General features: G+C 44.8%; 1 protein-coding gene across 1 annotated transcript in view; it reads right to left on the bottom strand.

The window, feature by feature from the left end:
• Positions 1-14,562, bottom strand: part of LOC126416842 (cholinesterase 2-like) — a 193,200-nt gene that overhangs the window by 48,675 nt on the left and 129,963 nt on the right. Inside the window, exon 8 of the mRNA XM_050084725.1 lies at positions 1,432-1,532. Coding sequence (XP_049940682.1) covers positions 1,432-1,532 — 101 coding nt within the window. The remainder of the gene's footprint in view (positions 1-1,431; positions 1,533-14,562) is intronic.

Below are 14,562 nucleotides of genomic sequence, written 5' to 3'. Positions count from 1 at the left end.
CCGCCAAAAACAATAGTTATAATACTACGTGTGACAAAATTTACAACTTTCAGCCCAGAAACACATTTTCATTTTCTCCTACGATTCTTTACATACACACAGTTTCACAGGGGATATTAGACCATATTTTGGAATACTATTGTAGAAAAGTCTAAAAAAAATGAATTACTTTTTACCTCATTAAGTCTGAAGTTAATGCTTATTCTCCACGAAATATGAGTACGTTCTTCTCTTCATTAATGGAAACTGAGTATCTTTGAACCAGTTCTTAAACTGATGGAAAGCACGAAAGCTTTCCCAATGATGTATGATTTTTCAGAGAATATCTGCCCAGTTACACGTAGTTTGTAAATAATGGATGTGTTGAGATCAGTTTCTGTGCTCTAGAGGAAAATATACAACGCAGATAGAGAGGACTAAACATGTTTCGAAATAACTGGTGTCTCAAAAGCAATGGTGCTGAGGTAAACCCCGGTACTGCTACCTGTAATTGAAGAAATGCTTCCGAAGCATGTCGGAAATTTTTTATAAAGTTTAAAATTTAACGACGCTGACATTGAGTATTTATTTATATTTTACACACAGACCATCTGAACTAACAGCAGTACTCCATTATGTGGGGTGGTACAGCTAAACCGAAAAATATTTTATCGGATTCTTATGCCACCACCTGTGAAACATTTTGTTGGGCCTCCACACTACAAGCTAGTATTACAGTAGCTCCCACAGATATTTGATATTCGATGCACGTTTGCGTCTGTACACCCACTTTCTTCTAAAGGTAAAAGGTGATTGGAGAGTATAACGTCAGTTCTGAAAAACAAGAAGCAAATGACTTAACATATTACCCACTAAAGTCAAAGGTATCCATTTAATAGCACAGAAACTAAACTTTATTAACAAATTTATTTAATTATAAAAATGAAATTAATAAAGAAAATCTCCTGATTCGTATATTAGCTACCAGCTTGCATTATATTCTTACTTTTCACGTTTTCCCATGGATATCAGTGACCCATAAAGTTTAAGGGTGACCATTGCTATATCGGCCTTACTGCACGAAACTTGGAGTGTAGTTCGATGTGGGTGTCTCAATTAGTTTCATATTCCTAATTGGGCCAACAAAAGTTGGACAATAGTATTTACTGACTGGCCTCAAAAACGTAAAAAAGTGAAAGCTTCATAGGTCAAGTTATTATATTCATGTAATCCACTTGTTGGTGGTGTTATTAGACTTCGGCAAAATATAACTACTGTCATCGAGAAAAGTGGAAGCACCTGGTAGTAAAATTTTTATTCCATAGTTATTCAGTACAATATGTAACTCAGAATGATGTTGATAATAGTAGAGCGTTTCCAACATGTATGTATTTTATTTCTGGCGCTGAAGCACGTATCAAACGAACATGACAGGCTTCGGGTATCACTTACGTCAATCAGACTTGGCCTCATGGCGTCCAGGCTGTCCAGGGTGCCGGGTTTGAAGTACTTGTCGGCAACTGCGTCGGTGGCGACTCGGTTTTCCTCTATCACTGTGCAGAAGTAAAACTTATTAGTGGTACGCCTGTAACCGCAGAGGTAGTTGTAGAGAAATATAAGGTGTTTCGGAGCTCAGCTTAAGACCTTTGAAGCAGTCTTGTAAGAGACAATTTAGCGCAATGACTTTCTCCTGAACATATGGTGATCTTTTTTGGGACTCTGCCAGTAGGCTTGAATCCGGTCAGCCAATTACTGCTAAATGATCTACTATTGCAACTCACTGACGAAACTAATATCACTTGCACAATAGCAACATCCGTAACTGATACTTGTACCCCAACGAAAATTCGCATTGAATTGCAAAATATACAGGGTGGTCCATTGATCGTGACCGGGCCAAATATCTCACGAAATAAGCGTCAAACGAAAAAACTACAAAGAACGAAACTTGTCTTGCTTGAAGGGGGAAACCAGATGACGCTATGATTGGCCCGCTAGATGGCGCTGCCATAGGTCAAACGGATATCAACTGCGTTTTTTTAAACAGGAACCACCATTTTTTATTACATATTCATGTAGTACGTAAAGAAATATGAATGTTTTAGTTGGACAAATTTTTTGGCTTTGTGATAGATGGCGCTGTAATAGTCACAAACAGATGGCTCAAAATTTTAGATTAACAGCTGGCAAAAGGTAGGTTTTTCAAATTAAAATACAGAACGTAGGTACGTTTGAACATTTTATTTCGGTTGTTCCAATGTGATACATGTACCTTTGTGAACTTATCATTTCTGAGAACGCATGCGGTTACAGCGTGATTACCTGTAAATACCACGTTAATGCTATAAATGCTGAAAATGATGCCCGTCAACCTCAATGCATTTGGCAATACGTGTAACGACATCCCTCTCAATAGCAAGTAGTTCGCCTTCCGTAATGTTCGCACATGCATTGACAATGCGCTGACGCATGTTGTCAGGCGTTGTCGGTGGAGCACGATAGCAAATATCCTTCAGCTTTCCCCACAGAAAGAAATCCGTGGACGTCAGATCCGGTGAAGGTGCGGGCCATGGTATGGTGCTTCGACGACCAATCCACCTGTCATGAAATATGCTATTCAATACCGCTTCAACTGCACGCGAGATATGTGCCGGACATCCACCACGTTGGAAGTACATCGCCATTCTGTCATGCAGTGAAACATCTTGCAGTAACATCGGTGGAACATTACATAGGAAATCAGCATACATTGCACCATTTAGATTGCCACCGATAAAATGGGGGCCAGTTATCGTTCCTCCCATAATGCCGCACCATATATTAACCCGCCAAGGTTGTCGCAGCCATCGTGGATTTTCCGTTGCCCAATAGTGCAAATTATGCCGGTTTATGTTACCGCTGTTGGTGAATGACGCTTCGTCGCTAAATAGAACGCGTGCAAAAAATCCGTCATCGTCCCGTAATTTCTCTTGTGCCCAGTTGCAGAATGTACACGCCGTTCAAAGTCGTCGCCATGCAATTCCTGGTGCATAGAAAAATGGTACGGGTGCAATCGATGTTGATGTAGCATTCTTAACACCGACGTTTTTGAGATTCCCGATTCTCACGCAGTTTGTCTGCTACTGATGTGCGGATTAGCCGCGACAGCAGCTAAAACACCTACTCGGGCGTCATCATTTGTTGCAGGTCGTGGTTGACGTTTCACATGTGACTGAACATTTCCTGTTTCCCTAAATAACGTAACTATCCGGCGAACGGTCCGAACACTTGGATGATGTCGTCCAGGATAGCGAGCAGCATACATAGCACACGACCGTTGGGCAGCTTGATCACAATAGCCATACATAAACACGATATAGAACTTTTCCGCAATTGGTAAACGGTCCATTTTAACACGGGTAATGTATCACAAAGCAAATACGTCCGCACTGGCGGAATGGCACGTGATAACACGCATAGTTTATGACTATTACAGCGCCATCTATCACAAAGCGAAAAAAGTGGTCCAACTAAAACATTCATATTTCTTCACTTACTACACGAATATGTAATAAAAATGGTGGCTCCTATTTAAAAAAAAAACGCAGTTCATATACGTTTGACCTATGGCAGCGCCATCTAGCGGGCCAACCATAGCGCTATCTGGTTTCCCCCTTCAAGCTAGACAAGTTTCGTTCTTCGTAGTTTTTCCGTTTGATGCTTATTTCGTGAGATATTTGGCCCGATCACTATCAGTTCTTCTTCTTTAATTAAGTGGTGTGATGCGATTAAAAATCTCGTAACCTAGCTTAATTTTGCACTAGTGACATATGGTCGTACACTGTACAAAAAAAATTTCTATTAACCATCTCAAATGGCATGTTTGACTATGAAGCCTACCGGCTCTTTGAACGTCAGAATACATTATTCACTGAATTAGCCATTCGTCATCTAAATTACAACCTTGAATTAATTTCTCTGCAGTGGTAGATTTCATACTTGAGTGAATAATAAGCAGAAAACTAGTTATTCGTTTATTTTTTATTGAAGTGCACTGCAGTAGAAAAAAATACGGCACAAATGAATTATCCGAATCGGAAGGAAATCGGTAAATTTTATGTAAATGTACAGACAAACAAATGATTACAAAATGAGAAAAAATCGTCGATTCATTCAACAGGAAGAGCTTCACAAATTGAGTGAGTCTAAAACGCGCTAGTTCACCTCTGGCTCCTATGCAAGCAGTTGTTCGTCTTGGCATTGATTGATAGAGGTGATGGATGTCCTCCTGAGAAATATCGTTCCAAATTCTGTCCAAGTGGCGCGTTAGATCTTTCAAATAACGAGCACTTATCAATGAAGACAATTCTACTCCAGTTAATGAGATTGCAAACCGAAGACGTTTGTGGAGACGCTCTGCACAACGCAGGGATACCAACTTGACAGTCGCACGCCATACGGCTTAATAACAGGGAGTGACGGTCCGGAGTTACATTTCTTTTCGTAGCAGGACTCCTTTGCTTGTCATACCCAGCACCATTACAGCGCAAGCGGTACGTCGACGATATACTACTCCCCGTGCTGTTGTCCTTCATGGCAAGCCATTCTGGGCTTACTTTTCAGGAGGATAATGCACGCCCGTACTTCCCGTGAGTCTCTGCTGCTTCTTTTCGTGCTTACCAAACTCTACGTTGGCAAACAAGGTCGCCGGATCTCTCCACAGGGCGCCCGATCAGTCCGGGATTTTGACGATCTAACGCGGCAGTTGTACATAATTTGCCACGATGTCCCTCAGGGGGAACTCTAACAACTCTGTCAGTCAGTGCCAAGTGGAATAACTGTTCGCATTGGGGCCAGAGGTGGACCAACGTGTTATCGACTTGCTCAGTTTGTGAAGCTCCTTCAACTGAACAAATAATCCAATTTATCTGACATTGTAATCATTTATTTGTGTATACATATGAGGATGATTTCTTTTGTGGTGTGTCATTTCTTTTTTTACAGTATATTACCGCAGTTTATGAGGTAAGATACTTTGACATTGCAGCGTGATACCGGGACACAGCTCAATTACTATAAGTTACTTGTGTAATGGCATATTCTGCAAAAGGGTTATAAACATTACGATAGTTTATGACATAAGACACTTCGACATTACAGTATGTGGCCAAATTAAACTTAATGACATCATAACATTTTCTGTAAACTGGTGGTAAATGTTAGCATAATTTACGACATGAGACACTTTGACGTTATTGTGTGTAACTGGGGCACAGCTTATTTACTGTAAAGTAATGACATGACGTTTTCTGTAAACAGTCCACCCTATGACCGCCTCCCATTGCTATTTACAATTTTTGACCATTTTTTTTTTCCATGTACCCACATTCTGATTCTAAGATATATGTAAATAAATGATTTTAAATGTTTAACAAACACTGCATTATAACAGTGTGATGTAACAATAGACCACATCCCACATCAAAAAGATAACACAGCGTAAGACATAGATATGAAGTCTTCGTTATCCTTGCAATATTAGTGAGTCACGTCATTATAACACTGTCCATACTTGACAAGGAAATAATAACGACAGAAAAAATCCTCTCATAACACATTAAATTCACACTGCAGACAATTCTGCCCATCATAGACATAGGGTGGGAATACGATCAGTAAACACTTTATTATGTCATCGTATTCGTGTTCAGACGCAACTCTGCAAAACGACGGTGTAGCGCCTAGTTCCGCTGCTGTCCCAGGGACCTGTTAAAACGTGACAGTAATGCGGAGAACCTTACCAATGCCCACACGTCGGCACAACCCGTGATCACACATCAATTATTAACCGACTGAAGCAGAGGTTTCAATAACAGTCAAAGCACCTAGAAGCACTGGAGGCTGAAAACTGTATTAAAGACTCAAATGTTTTTTTAATTACATTTCTCACTAATCCTTTAGGATATTTCCAGAAATTAAACATTGTTAACATTCTACGACCACTATCAGAGAACCGCTTTTACATCCAAGTGCATTATTTGCTACGTGCTAACTTCATTCACATTCGTTGGTTACCAAATAAATCGTTCAAATTTCTCTGAGCACTATGGGACTTAACATCTGAGGTCATCAGTCACCTACAAGTTAGAACTACTTAAACCTAACTAACCTAAGGACATCACAAACAACCATGCCCGAGGCAGGATTCGAGCCTGCGACCGTAGCGGTCGCGCGGTCCCAGACTGAAGCGCCTAGAGCCGCTCGGCCACACCGGCCGGCCGTTGGTTATCAACTATACCCATTTCCACAGACTTGTAATTTTTGTGGGCGCCGACTTCTCGATGTCAGTCGTAACTGCAGTGTTCGCAGCACGGATGGCTTGTCAATTTCATTTCGTCGCATCACAATGCAGTCGGGATTAAATCATTTATAAACATATCTGTCACTGAACACGAATGTGAGCTGATGTATTCGCCCATTACGTCTTGCAGTTTAAGTGTTAAGTGTTCAATCTGGCATGGAGGTTTTAACAAGTTGTGAGACAAAATGTTCAGCCCTTGTCGTGAAAAATATAATAAATACAATAAAACTTCCCGTAACTCAGTCGGATTCAGTAAAGATCGCATGGGTTTATCGTGACAGAAACAAAGGATACACACGAATGCCAGTAACTTTATATCAAGCCTCATAAAATGGAATATATGTATAACAGAAGATTCCTAATAATAGAAAACGAAGAAAATACACTCCTGGAAATTGAAATAAGAACACCGTGAATTCATTGTCCCAGGAAGGGGAAACTTTATTGACACATTCCTGGGGTCAGATACATCACATGATCACACTGACGGAACCACAGGTACATAGACACAGGCAACAGAGCATGCACAATGTCGGCACTAGTACAGTGTATAGCCACCTTTCACAGCAATGCAGGCTGCTATTCTCCCATGGAGACGATCGTAGAGATGCTGGATGCAGTCCTGTGGAACGGCTTGCCATGCCATTTCCACCTGGCGCCTCAGTTGGACCAGCGTTCGTGCTGGACGTGCAGACCGCGTGAGACGACGCTTCATCCAGTCCCAAACATGCTCAATGGGGGACAGATCCGGAGATCTTGCTGGCCAGGGTAGTTGACTTACACCTTCTAGAGCACGTTGGGTGGCACGGGATACATGCGGACGTGCATTGTCCTGTTGGAACAGCAAGTTCCCTTGCCGGTCTAGGAATGGTAGAACGATGGGTTCGATGACGGTTTGGATGTACCGTGCACTATTCAGTGTCCCCTCGACGATCACCAGTGGTGTACGGCCAGTGTAGGAGATCGCTCCCCACACCATGATGCCGGGTGTTGGCCCTGTGTGCCTCGGTCGTATGCAGTCCTGATTGTGGCGCTCACCTGCACGGCGCCAAACACGCATACGACCATCATTGGCACCAAGGCAGAAGCGACTCTCATCGCTGAAGACGACACGTCTCCATTCGTCCCTCCATTCACGCCTGTCGCGACACCACTGGAGGCGGGCTGCACGATGTTGGGGCGTGAGCGGAAGACGGCCTAACGGTGTGCGGGACCGTAGCCCAGCTTCATGGAGACGGTTGCGAATGGTCCTCGCCGATACCCCAGGAGCAACAGTGTCCCTAATTTGCTGGGAAGTGGCGGTGCGGTCCCCTACGGCACTGCGTAGGATCCTACGGTCTTGGCGTGCATCCGTGCGTCGCTGCGGTCCGGTCCCAGGTCGACGGGCACGTGCACCTTCCGCCGACCACTGGCGACAACATCGATGTACTGTGGAGACCTCACGCCCCACGTGTTGAGCAATTCGGCGGTACGTCCACCCGGCCTCCCGCATGCCCACTATACGCCCTCGCTCAAAGTCCGTCAACTGCACATACGGTTCACGTCCACGCTGGCGCGGCATGCTACAAGGATTAAAGACTGCGATGGAGCTCCGTATGCCACGGCAAACTGGCTGACACTGACGGCGGCGGTGCACAAATGCTGCGCAGCTAGCGCCATTCGACGGCCAACACCGCGGTTCCTGGTGTGTCCGCTGTGCCGTGCGTGTGATCATTGCTTGCACAGCCCTCTCGCAGTGTACGGAGCAAGTATGGTGGGTCTGACACACCGGTGTCAATGTGTTCTTTTTTCCATTTCCAGGAGTGTAGTCGGAAATAATCAGAGGAAAGCTCCATCGCAGATGAAACACAAGGACTCAAACTGGAAGATGGTATGTGCGAATTTTTCAGCTCTCACATACACGCAGTGACACACATATTTATTACCGATTTAATCCCGGCAATACCGCGTCGCTACAAAATAAAACTGACAAATCATACTAATATGCCTGACATAGAGCTGAAGGCTACCACAAAGATTACTGGGCTGTGGTGACTGATATACACCGAAGCAGCAAAGAAACTTCTATAGGCATGCGTATTCAAATACAGAGATACGTAAACAGGCAGAATACAGCGGTGCAGTCGGCAGTGCCTTTACGAGACAACAAGTGTCTGGCGCAGTTGATAGATCGGTTACTGATGCTACAATGACAGGTTATCAAGATTTAAGTGAGTTTCAACAGTGTTATAGTCGGCGCACGAACAATGGTACACAGCATCTCCGAGGTAGCGATGGAGAGGGGTATTCCCTTACGACCATTTCACGAGTGTACACTGAATATCAGCAATCCGGTAAAACACCAAATCTCCGACATCGCTGTGTCCAGAAGAAGATCGAGCAAGAACGGGACCAACGACGACTGAAGAGACTCGTTCCACGTGACAGAAGTACAACCCTTCCGCAAATTGCTGCAGATTTCAATGCTGAGCCTTCAACAAGTGTCAATTATCGATATGGCCTTTCGGAGCGGAAAGCGCACTCGTGTACCCTTGATGACTGGACTACTCAGAGCTTTATGCCTCGCCTGGGCCCATCAACACCGACAATGGACTGCTGATGACTGGAAACATTTTGCCTGGTCGGACGAGTCTCGTTTAAAATTGTATCGGCCGGATGGACGTGTGTGGGTATGGAGACAACCTCATGAATCCATGGACCCTACGTGTCAGCAGGGGAGTGTTCAGGCTGGTGTAGGCTCTATAATTGTGTGGTGCGTATGCAGTTGCAGTGATATGGGACCTCAGATACATCTAGATACGACTGACAGGTGACCCGTACGTACGCATCCTGTCTGATCACCTGCATCCACCCATGTGTATTGTCCATTCCGACGGACTTGAGCAATTCCGGCAGGACAATGCGACACCCCACATTTCCAGAATTGCTACAGAGTGGCTCCAGGAACACTCTTCTGAGTTTAAACACTTCCACTGGCCACCAGACTCCCTAGACATTAACATTATTGAACATATCTAGGATGCCTTGCAACGTGATGTTCAGAAGAGATCTCCACCCCCACGTACTCTTACGGATTCATCGACAGCCCTGTAGGATTCATGGTGTCAGTTCCCTCTAGCACTACTTCAAACACTAGTCGAGTCAATGCCATGTCGTGTTGCGGCACGCTGGGGTGGCCGAGCGGTTCTAGGCGCTACAGTCTGGAACCGCGCGACCGCTACGGTCGCAGGTTCGAATCCTGCCTCGAGCATGGATGTGTGTGATGTCCTTAGGTTAGTTAGGTTTAATTACTTCTAAGTTCTAGGGGACTGATGACCACAGAAGTTAAGTCCCATAGTGCTCAGAGCCATTTGAACCATTTTGTTGCGGCACTTCGGCCTGCTCGCGGGGGCCCTACGCGGTATTAGGCAGGTGTTCCAGTTTCTTTGGCTCGCCAGTGTAGTTTACAATCAAAAGTGTTAACGAAATAAACACCCAGAAATTAAAGTATATAGACATCAAAGTGTTTCTTTGATCTCAGTTGTAATGTAAATGTCGTGTGACTAGGGCCTCCCGTCGGGTAGACCGTTCGCCGGGTGCAAGTCTGTCAATTTGACGTCACTTGGGCGACTTGCGCGTCGATGGGGATGAAATGAGGATTATTAGGAAAACGCAACACCCAGTCCCTCAGCGGAGAAAGGCTCCAACCCAGCCGGTAATCGAACCCGGGCCCTTAGGACTGACATTCCGTATTACTGACAACTCAGCTACCAGGGGCGGACAGCAGTTGAAGTACGTTAATAACACTTATTTTCTGGAAATATCCTTGAGAATTACGGAGGTATGTGTTGTGCTGGCAGAAGAGCCAACACCGTGTTACTAGTAGAGGCCGAAATGCACGTGTTTTAACTCACGCAGGCTGGCGTGAGGAGGGAAGGACTATACTGACGTGAGGTCTGGAAGATGGCAAGGAATTAGAATTCAGAAAGTGGACGTTATTAGTTTTGTACTTAACTTTAATCCATTAATGATGAACGTCTCTCTTGACGGTACATGAGTCACAATATTATCTGTTCAGAAACATAATAACTGAATATGGCGCCTCGCTAGGTCGTAGCAAATGACGTAGCTGAAGGCTATGCTAAACTGTCATCTATGCAAATGAGGGCGTATGTAGACAGTGACCCATCGCTAGCAAAGTCCGCTGTACCTGTACAACTGGGGCGAGTGCTAGGGACTCTCTCTAGACTACACCTGCCGTGTGGCGGCGCTCGGTCTGCAATCACTGATAGTGGCGACACGCGGGTCCGACGTATACTAACGATTTAAAGGCTGCCAGCTAGCAAGTGTGGTGTCTGGCGGTGACAGCACAGTATGTTGTAAAGAATATTAGAGCGTTTAATACAGCTTTCATTCGCCTCTGCTGGTGGGTGCTGCCGGCCGCGGTGGTCTCGCGGTTCTAGGCGCGCAGTCCGGAACCGTGCGACTGCTACGGTCGCAGGTTCGAATCCTGCCTTGGGCATGGATGTGTGTGATGTCCTTAGGTTAGTTAGGTTTAAGTAGTTCTAAGTTCTAGGGGACTGATGACCACAGCAGTTGAGTCCCATAGTGCTCAGAGCCATTTGAACCATTTTTTGCTGGGTGCTTCGACAGTTATCAAGTCCTCTGCTTCTACCGGTTGGCGACTGATATGCGATCATTGGTGTTGCCGACAAGTAGGCGTTGTTGGCATTCCGCCGGTTTCCACCTCGTTCTAACAAGGGAACCTCCCCATCGCACCCCCCTCAGATTTAGTTATAAGTTGGCACAGTGGATAGGCCTTGGAAAACTGAACACAGATTAATCGAGAAGCAAGGAAGAAGTTATGTGGAACTATGAAAAAAATAAGCAAAATATACATACTGAGTAGTCCATGCGCAAGATAGGCAACATCTAGGTTAATGTGAGCTCAGCAGCGCCGTGGTCCCCTGTTAGCGTGAGCAGCTGCGGAAAGAGAGGTCCTGGGTTCAAGTAATACCTCCCGTGAAAAGTTTACTTTCTTTATTTTCGCAAAGTTATGATCTGTCCGTTCGTTCATTGACGCCTCTGTTCACTGTAATAAGTTTAGCGTCTGTGTTTTGCGACCGCACCGCAAAACCGTGCGATTAGTAGACGAAAGGACGTGCCTCACCAATGGGAACCGAAAACATTTGATCGCGAGGTCATAGGTCAACCGATTCCTCCATAGGAAAACACGTCTGATATACGAGGGTTGTTTTTTAAGTAAGGGCCGTTTTTATTTTTTAAAAAAAGATACAAATACTTTTGTAAAAAAAACTTATTTTCTGATTCTACACACTTTTACCTATTTTTCTACATAGTTACCTTGATTATTTAAGCACTTGTCATACCGTACAACAAAGTTTTTAATTCCCTCTTCAAAGAATTCGGTCGCCTTCTCCGGCAGCCAAGAGTTCACGGCCGCTTTTCACTTCATCGTCGTCATTGAAGCGCTGCCCGCCAAGATGGTGTTTCAGGTACCGGAAAAGGTGAAAATCGCTAGGAGCAACGTCGGGGCTGTATGGTGCATGGTCCAAAACTTCCCAGCCAAAAGAATCAATCAAATCCCGAGTCTTTTGAGAGGTGTGAGGCCTAGCGTTATCGTGCAGGAGCAAAACTCCTTTTGTCAGCATGCCGCGCCTTTTGTTTTGAATTGCTCTGCGGAGCTTCTTTATAGTTGCACAGTAGGCATCTGAGTTGATTGTCGTTCCTCGTGGCATAAAGTCCACTAGCAAAACACCGCGCCGGTCCCAGAACACAGTTGCCATAATCTTGCGCTTTGGCAGCGTCTGTTTGGCTTTGACCTTGACAGGAGAGGTTGTGTGTCGCCATTCCATCGATTGTCGCTTGCTTTCGGGAGTGATATGGGATACCCATGTTTCATCTCCAGTGACAATTTGACTCAACATGTCATCCCCTTCTTCCTTGTAACGAATCAAAAAGTCCAATGAAGTGGCAAATCTCTTCCCTTTGTGGTCCTCTGTGAGGAGTCTGGGTACCCACCGAGAACACAGTTTCTTAAAGTTTAGGTTTTCAGGCACAATTTTGTACAAAACCAATTTTGAAACTAGTGGAAATTCCAAAGAAAGAGTGGAAATTGTGAATCTTCTGTCCTCACGAATCTTTGTTTCGACTGCAGCCACCAAATCATCAGTGATCACAGAGGGCCGGCCTGAGCGTTCTTCGTCATGGACGTTTTGACGGCCATTTTTAAACTCTCTAACCCATTGACGCACTTTACCTTCACTCATTGCATTCAAGCCATAAACTTCTGCTAACTGACGATGAATTTCTGCAGCTGATAAGCTCTCGCGGTCAAAAAACGTATCACTGACCGTATCTCACACGCGGCGGGCGATTCAATAATCGTAAACATTATAAAGTAGCACAGCGATGCGTACACGTCAGCTACAGAGCTGCAACTTGCATCAGTGTGAACGGGAAGGATGCCGGCAAGTGGCGCGGTGGATTGTTGCGGCGTCCGCGCGAACTACGGGACTATACGCGCGAACGGCCCTTACTTAAAAAACAACCCTCGTATTCTATACGACACTGGTGACGGCATGTGCGTCACGTGACAGGAATATGTTGTCGACCCACCTTACTTGTACACTTGGCGAATGGGTAAAAAGAACCTTCTACTTTGCCCGATTTAGGTTTTCTTGTGGGTGTGATAATCACTCCCAAAAAAGGATGAAAACATAAGAGTTTGTCACATAAACTGAAAATAAAAAATTAAACTTTTCAGTTGAGGAAGACTTGAACCAAGGACCTCTCAGGGTGCAGCTGCTCACGCTAACCACGGGACCACGGCGCTGCTAAGCTCACGCTTCCCTAGATGTTGCCTATCTTTCACATGCATATTTTGCTTATTTTTTTCATAGTTCCATACAACTTCTTCCTTGCTTCTCGATTGATCTGTGTTCAGTTTTCCAAGGCCTATCCACTGTGCCCACTTATAACTAAACGTGAGGGGGATGCGATGGGGAGGTTCCCTTGTAAGAGCCGTTGAGCGAGCATTGTTATGAGGACTGCAGCCAACACGCGATTCGCTGTAGTGACCATTCAACGGCAGAGCTAGGACTGCTGGTACTTCCCCAGACTAGAAGCGGTGCTGAGGCGGGCGGACGTACCAGGCAGTACCAGGCCATCGCGTCAGTAGACCTGAGTCGTCGGACACTCGTGCGGTCCCTGGGGCTGCGGCACAACCATAGTTCAATTCTTTTATCTTGGCAGCTCGCGCATGCCCGCCCACACGCGGGAGATTGCTGCGTTGCCAGTTGCAAACGACGCACGCGCCAAGTGAAGCAGCGCCATAGTATAGCATAGTTCGCAAGCTTACGTTTAGGGGGGAGCGCGCAGTTTATGAAGTAAAGCTACCACGGCCGCATGAACCCTTTCGCTGCTACAGAGACGTGTTCCCCGCATTCCGCTCTGTGCGCGATTTTGTCATCACTGCACTGCTCGCCTGTGCAGACACATGGTGTTCCGACTGCTTTGACACACTTATCATTCGATTTCACAAAAACTATTTGGCCCAAAAATTAGATTTTTACACATATCTTTGACTGATATCTTCCCTCCATAAATGACTTCATTTTGTTTCGATGTTCAGCGCAGTTATTGTGCAGGACTAAATGTAGTAAACCATTGCACGAAATTTTGAAGAGTTTGCAGAGGTAAAAGCCCATAGCGTATACTTTCCGTATGGTCGATCTTAGTTGCCACAATGTTGAGAATGAAATGTGGACAAGATACCTAAATTTCATATAAAATTTACTGTATCATAATATCTCATTTAATTTAAGTACCACATAGGTGTCGTATGTAATATTGAGAAATATTCCGTCTTTCGCGACTTTAATAAAAGTTTTATTTACACCGGGCGCGTTTGGCTTTATTTTAAAGCACTTCAATCAATGAAAGGTATGGCACATACACAATGGTACTCATGTTCTCTTTCTTGTTTTTGTTCCCCAGTCGCAGTTTCACCAATGGTATTGAAATATATTCCTCTTCTGCAACTGTAAAAAGCGATTTATTTAGAGCAGACGCGTTTTCTCTTTTGAAGCATCTTCAGTGGACAGTATTTTGTCTCCTCCATTGTCAAGTCACCTTTCGTAGTTTTGTGCTGCGGTAACACAATATTCAACGTTTGTGTCGGCTGATCAGTGTTTTTGCAAATAAATGCTGTTTGTTTGTGCCACACACAAAAATTATATTTG

The sequence above is a fragment of the Schistocerca serialis genome, chromosome 8 (genome assembly GCF_023864345.2).
Source record: "Schistocerca serialis cubense isolate TAMUIC-IGC-003099 chromosome 8, iqSchSeri2.2, whole genome shotgun sequence".
Lineage (NCBI taxonomy): Eukaryota > Metazoa > Arthropoda > Insecta > Orthoptera > Acrididae > Schistocerca > Schistocerca serialis.
The sequence above is the reverse complement of the archived record's forward strand: the minus strand, read 5'-3'. Positions and strand labels throughout refer to the sequence as shown.